This window comes from Hylaeus volcanicus, chromosome 5 (assembly GCF_026283585.1).
Source record: "Hylaeus volcanicus isolate JK05 chromosome 5, UHH_iyHylVolc1.0_haploid, whole genome shotgun sequence".
Classification (NCBI taxonomy): domain Eukaryota; kingdom Metazoa; phylum Arthropoda; class Insecta; order Hymenoptera; family Colletidae; genus Hylaeus; species Hylaeus volcanicus.
Genome location: NC_071980.1, coordinates 30,399,219 through 30,406,347, shown reverse-complemented (window position 1 = coordinate 30,406,347; position 7,129 = coordinate 30,399,219). Strand labels below are relative to the sequence as shown.

Below are 7,129 nucleotides of genomic sequence, written 5' to 3'. Positions count from 1 at the left end.
CCGTGGGAAAACTGCCATTTATCTCACCATCCCCTTTGGCCTACGTGCGAACGCATCTTTCACGGCGATAATTACCTCCGCCCTTGTTAAAGTTAATTATCCAAAGTTACTTTCCTGTTGAGGTACACCATAAACGAAGAGAAGGTTTTGAATTTCGTTTGCAAAGTATAACTTGTTCGTCGTAGCAAATAGATTAAGACTTACATTACTTATAACAAAACCAACAGATTTTCGTTACTTGAGGCTACCGAGCAACCCTTATCGCCATTTGCATGCAGATGCTCGACTACCTATCGCGTCCAATTCGTTTTGGGATAAGTTTAAGAAAGACTCCTATAGATAGAGAAATGTTACACCACGTGTGCCTTCTACTTGTCCAACTTGCTACACTTTCATTATTGCAAGGATGTTCATCCGCGTTTTTCTTCAATAATCAAAGTTGTTGGTGTAACGACGAATAAGGTGAACGTTGGTAACGGTGAATGGAAGTTCGAAGCACTTGAGATCCTTTCAACGAGGCTCTTTTATGCATACACCACGGGATCTTCTCGAAATAAAAGGGGGGAACGTAACAGTATTATTTTCTTTTTTATCACAGATTATTTTGAAACTAGCACTTCACTGTCGAAGCTGCGTGCTGTGATTATACGTTCGCGAGGGAAATATAAATGCAGACGAAACGAACGATCGATCGTCGCTTCTCCGCAAAAGTGGCTGGCGATGTTTGGATCGTTCAACGGCGCGCGACCTACGGAAAAGTCGCGCGTCCCATGATTAATGAGCACAAAGCAAACTGTTCCGTTTTGTGTGAATACGCGGCGAGCCGCGAGCGTACAACAAATTGATACTGTTCCTTGTGTCGTTCGATATTTTTCTGCGGGTCGTTCATTGCCGTTTCAATGCGGCTTGGTGCCGCACGAGCGCTGGAAAATACGCGTTTACATCCTTATCTAGAAACTAGAGTTCAAAAGACTATACTGACGATTCTTTTCGCTATTAATGTACAATAATCTCTTACGGGGCAAGTTTTACGAGTTCAGGAGTCTTCGCCAGCTGGAGGGCCTCCAGAGATTAACCCTCAGGCTACTATAAATATTGTAATACTTACGCGAAAGGCAAACGGATAACGCAATTATTTACACGCGAGCTTCGAGAAAAAGTTTCAAGTTTTATACATATAACATTTATATTATTACTAGTAGTACAAGAAAATATTCTACAGGTCCTAATCGGTCGTTTGGACTAGGAAACTACCACCGACGACTTCGATATCGCCTGGGGGTACTAGATATAGGTCACAGTGCAATTGGAGCGACTACTTTTTTGAATGAAATGGTGACATTTTTTTTTACGAGTACGTTACACAAGACTACATTTTTTAGGAGATTTCCACAGCTCAGCATCGTATTTCAACGAGTAAATTTCACCCTTTACTTTTCGTTCTCACGTCCTTGATAGGAAAGAAAATTCTCGCTATAGTAGAAAATAAGCGACTCGAGATTCTCTTCAACTACAAACGCGCCTGGGCTAATTTAGTTGTTTTGCATTAACAGCTAACTGGTAGCGACATCTGTAGAATAATAATGTAATCGACTAGTACGCGTTACGTGGATAATTGTAAGGAAATTTGTGTACATTAGAAAAGGATAGCGTGGTTTATAAAAAGAGTAATTTATTGACAAGGATATATAAAATTAATGTTCTTTTATTGCTAATGAACATTATATTTACATTGGAAGAAATGTCTAGTTATCACAGCTGTAATGACATTGTAAATACTAAAATTACGCGACTACACGAATAACGGGATCTTGAACTAGAATCTAATTAATGCGGTTGTAATACTTATCACGACTTTTGATATTTCACAGGTATGCGTTACCTGGATTATCACACGCAGTTCGAGTTGCTAAAAAAATATTTTTAAAGAGATTGAAAATAAGTTTCTATACTTTGTTGTCAACAACCATGTACTGACGATAAATTGTTGTGTATATGTATATGTATATGTATATGTATTATCCTTAATATAACTGACGTCTTCTTATTTTTTATCGTTTTTGGGCGTCCACTTCTATTAAGATAACGAGGCACTTGATTAAGATTGAAATCATAGAAATACTTTAAAAGCACATTCACAAACAATTCAAACAACATATTCATTTTATAATATCCTTTTTTTCCATCTTAATAACTTTATAGGCCGAGTACAAATTATCATCACCCGATAGCAGCAACTTCGCCGTGATCACTTTCTGACAATAAAACTACTTTATCGTCTCTTCCCAAGTTGGTTCGAATGGTTAGGAAAAAACCAATAAAAATTAGTAAAATACCAATAGCAGCGATACCGAAGCACGTTATACTACCCAAAGACTGCAGGATTATGACAAATTTCACTTTACTAGCATAATCGGAAGTCAAATAAGCTTCTTGTGTGAACCATAACATTGGGACAAATGTTCTCTTGATGTTCTTGAACATGCTGAAATTAAATTTAAAATTCGTTCATGGTTTTGGAATCCTTTTTCATAAAAGCAAAGTACTTACCTCATAGATTTGTCGGTTTGAAGTAACAAATTTAATTGTAACTGTGCATTCACTTTCAAGGGAACACCAGTTCTCTACAAAAATTAATAGCAATAATACAACGTAGTTCGTTTATCAGCTGTTACGTATTATCGCGAGATAATTACCGGTTCTAGGGATATCGAGAGTTCGTGTTTCTTTTTATTAGGTTCCATTCCTTCGATGTTTTCCCTATAACTCGGGTCCGCCAGATAAAAATGTGGTAAACTAATAAACGCCGGCGCACCCCATTTACACAACGAAATATTCAAGGCTCCACTTGGTATGCATTCTTTGTTCCGTTCTCTCTCGCAGTAACACTTTCGCCATGGTACTTTTGTGCCATTATCGAAAATCGTATCGTCGCTGACATATGTAACGCCCGATAAACCTTCTTGTACCGTTGTATTTTCGTATGACACTGTCATGCTCCTGTTCCATAAACAACCAAAATTTCAAGAATTAAAATGCACATCTGATCTCTTAGATTTTCTACATTTTCAATAAAAAAAAAAACTGCACTCACGTGCAAATATCAGACACAAAGAACGAAACAGTTTTGTTATCCGGCAATGGTGGCCACAAATCACCGTTTGTTCCTTTGACTTCTCCACATTCATCAGGATAATAACTAACTTTATTTACGAAATTCCAATTCTTCAGCACTCCTATTTCAAGAAGATTGGATGCACCAGTCTGCATGTTGAATGTTCCATCGTATGTCGCGGAATCATTTCTCTGAAAATGTTAATATACACTTAACTAAATGTTTTAAATAGAACTTTTATGTTTGTGAACTTTCTTCCACGATATTAGTACAAACATAAAGCTCACCCCATAAAACCAAGCAAATTTGTCCATTGGAATCTTTGTGACATTCAGTTTTCGAGCAATTTTTAGCATAGTATCATCATAGCCCTCAAAGAGCAACTCATTAACAGTCTTGGTGATTACTAATTTTTCATTTACTGCACTCATTGCTCTATCTACCAGATCGCGAACCACTGATTTTTGAAATCTCAATGTGTATGCAACACTCTAGAAAAAATTAACAATAAAAACATATTATTCCATGTATGAAATATTAACAAAGAAACACATACAGCAGCTACTGGGTTTATGTTAGTCACGTTATCAGACAATTTCCCTTTTGACAAAGACTCATCAAAATGCCATACTCTTTTCCTTTGATATGTTATAGTACTATTTTCATTCCATACTAGTTGCACCTTGTAATCAACTTCTCTGTAACAAGTAATTTTTGTTTGTGAGAGTATCAATAACATTCACAGGACTTAATGTAAATACTATACCTAAATACATAAGGACCCATCTCTTCAAATTTAGGCTTTGTTCCATTAGGTGAGATCAATGCTTCTGGATTAGTCAAATTGAACATATAGAGCTTCAAATACATAGGGATTGGAGTCTGTTTCCAAAGTTCATAGTTTTGAGATGTTGGTGTCAGTGGCAGTTGCTGAGACAAGATACATACAATAATTAGGCACCAGTTAGAAATTCTTGAAAACATTGCTTTTGTACTCACTGTTTCTAAGATTGCTGCATAAATTGTAGACCAAAGTATTCCTATTGTCAGTCCGAAAATTGTTAACACTGCACCTACTGAGAGTATGATAATAATTTTCACCCGGTCTTTCATGATTATATTTCAAACTTTCGCCTGAAAAAAATTGAATGAAATATGTTAAGTGCTTATTTAGGTGATATTTCTTTCTTCAAATGGTATTTCTCAGAGAATATATTAAAATTGAGTACACACATCACAGAGTCACCAAGTTTCCTAAAGGTACCATTGAAAGTTTATACAATTTGTTCCCCTCTAATAAGTTCACATAACGTAACCTTAATAGTACAACTTGTAAACAGTTAAACAAAGTGTATCTAATACTGGCAAGCATGAAATTACATTAGTGATATGTCCAAACTTAAATACATGATTCGGTCGAGTGTCATCAGAGGTATGAAATGGTATGCAACACAGGTGGAACAAGGTCAAGAGTTTACGTTCACGCGATTATAATGTAACATCGAGTATATCAGAGATCACCATCGTTGAAACAACGAAAATCATCGTAAACAATTGAAAGCATGGGAAACATTGTAGGTATTTCATTCAGCTTGCAATTAACGGCATAAATTAATAGGAAACAATCTACTCGAAAAGGAAAAAATTATTTGTAAACACTTTCATGAATGACGAGATACACACATCTCCCACGTGCTTCTGCGCGTTACGCTAGCATGTAGGCGCGAATTTTTGAATTCATTGTCAGAGCAATTAGACATTTGATATTTCATTCTTTATATTGTTTAATCGAGGATAGTTTTAGATGAATTTAAATTATGTTTTTGTAATTTGTTTAGACAAGGAGGCATATCTTCAAGGTTCAAAAATCGGTAATTCCAAAACTCCAAAATACTTGACAAGAATACCATCTTGAATCTCTCGTTATATAATTATACAGATAGATTGTTTATCGATTAATTTTAACTAATCCCTGAGCAGCGTCGTGAAATGCACACCAGCAATCACAATATGATTGATAATTGTACATCGAAGTAAATAGCCACGTTATCTTCATCGATAACGGATTTCGTTCGATTTTCATCCGACATTGGAGTTTAATGTATTAACAATGCAGTTGTAATACTTTTGATCATGTATCAATTGTGTAATCGCTTAAGCGACATTAGATGAACTCTAATCGGATGATTTAGTGAATCATTTCAAGAGATAAACAAACTGCAACTTGACACTCTATGAGAGCAGGCAGTAAGAGCGAATCGAGAAAACGAAATAAAAAGTAAAGAGTTCGAGACTGGTACAATGTTGTTCGTTATCGTGTTACGAACAAAGTTCAAAAGCTCGTCGGACACATGATCGCTTAATCACGGAATTTGTGATACAAAATGTTTAAAAATCAATAGTTCTTCCCTGTGTCATATTGTCCGCAAATACATTTACCTGTAGAGAGTTGCGGAGACTCCTTGAAAATACCATTCCTACCGTATCAGCGTAATTGTACGTTTATTTTTCGTGTTATATCAGTTAACAAGTGACTAAGGCATTGCAGAAATGTATATTAACGAGCTCGAAAATAATAAGTGAATCGCACGATATTTTCTTGATTCAGCATTTCAAACGGAACAGAATAAAACATGAGAAACTGATGATTTCATAGCTCTCGTTCATCTCATAATGAATAATCAATCCATTTACGGAGAACTCGTCACAAATGAGAATGTGTCGGTCGTTTATCATTATTTATACATATGTGCACGGTTGCCTCTTACAAATTCATGCTTGTATTTTTATCGAAAAGGTCGAGAACGCTGGTTTACCTTTGCACACCATGTTTTCGAAAGACAGAAAATATAATAATGTTTGTCGTGATTCTTATTATCTTTGCACGTCGTTTCGCGGCGTAAGGGAAAACGATATTTTATTGGAATGGCATTGAAACGAAGAGTGCTTACCCATCGAGGCATAATTATGTGGAAACATCGGTGAAAGTTGAGAGAAAGATCGGCATGTGCGAGAAATGCGTATCTTGCAAACCGGAAAAGAAACGCGCTCTCTTCGGACAGAAAAGTCAGTGACTCTTTGACTGCACTTTACGATTGCAACGCGATTTAATCAGAATTAAATACGTGCAACGCATTTTTATTTATTTTATTTGACGAGTTTATTTACCGTATTAGCTGATCATCGTTTGCGTTATAAAATAGCAGGTTAATTTTTTTATATACATATAATGGTAACTGAGGCGAGTGAACATTAGAAACACTTTTACTTTTTTTTTTAATTCCTTGTAGAAGATATTATCCAATGCTTCTCTGGAAGCACAAGCAGATAAATTATTGGTGTATCTCGTTGAAAAAAAAAAATTTAATATACTAGTTTGCTTCAAGTTATTTTTAGGCTTTGGTATCGGTAAACAATCAAAACATCCATGAAAGAGCAAAATTACAGGAATATCTACCCTTGCAGATTTATTTATACGTACAGATATTGAAAACAAAAATAGGATATACATAGGTACAAAAATATTGGATTTATTTGTCATTAATCGTGCATTATGTTGAAGCATGCCAATAGCGAACGATGGTAATGATGTTCATGCGCAGGGGTTCTATCTATTATTTTTTCAATTATTCGAAGACTATTTCTCTTAAAATGGTCGCTTGCAGCTCGTCCCTTGATTAATTCTATTAAAAAAAATTAAGAACGCGCGCAAAGGTAGAAATACAAACGCAAATCCATCCGATCGAAGTAGCCGCTCGCGTGAATTGAGTTGTATCTTTTTAATTACAAACCTGGCTAGATGATCCTCGTTGGAAGACCAGTCGTAGTTCGTTGTCCTTGTCGACACGTTATCACTGGTCATGGAACGATGTTAAGTGATTGAAATGCGCGCAAACGATTCTGTCACGACCAATGGTAACGTAAACGCGAAAGATTCACGACGACTGGCCTGCGCGAACCTTCGCGGCCCGCTAAAACAAGACCTACCGCGATATTACATAGAGTGGAGGGATC

At 36.1% G+C, this 7,129-nt stretch overlaps 1 protein-coding gene across 2 annotated transcripts; it reads right to left on the bottom strand.

Moving 5' to 3' along the window:
• Positions 1-1,687: 1,687 nt before the first annotated feature.
• LOC128877615 (protein croquemort-like) lies at positions 1,688-7,072 on the bottom strand. 2 transcript variants are annotated; one of them, XM_054125067.1, is made up of 9 exons: positions 6,907-7,072; positions 4,115-4,249; positions 3,882-4,045; positions 3,672-3,813; positions 3,403-3,606; positions 3,095-3,306; positions 2,697-3,000; positions 2,551-2,624; positions 1,688-2,485 (listed from the first exon to the last, which is right to left on the bottom strand). In XM_054125067.1, the coding sequence occupies exons 2-9, from the start codon at positions 4,226-4,228 to the stop codon at positions 2,221-2,223; spliced, it is 1,479 nt and encodes a 492-aa protein (XP_053981042.1). In that variant the 5' UTR covers positions 4,229-4,249; positions 6,907-7,072; the 3' UTR covers positions 1,688-2,220. The 2 variants fall into 2 exon arrangements, with proteins under 2 accessions (XP_053981042.1, XP_053981041.1); XM_054125066.1 differs by lacking the exon at positions 6,907-7,072 and adding an exon at positions 4,349-4,803.
• Between the last annotated feature and the right edge of the window lie 57 nt (positions 7,073-7,129).

Coding starts and splice junctions, on each gene's coding strand:
- LOC128877615 (XM_054125067.1), bottom strand. CDS start 4,228: ATGAAAGACCGGGTGAAAATTATTATCATACTCTCAGTAGGTGCAGTG. Junction 3,607..3,671: donor ACATAAACCCAGTAGCTGCT/GTATGTGTTTCT, acceptor AATTTTTTCTAG/AGTGTTGCATACACATTGAG. Junction 2,486..2,550: donor CAAACCGACAAATCTATGAG/GTAAGTACTTTG, acceptor ATTTAATTTCAG/CATGTTCAAGAACATCAAGA.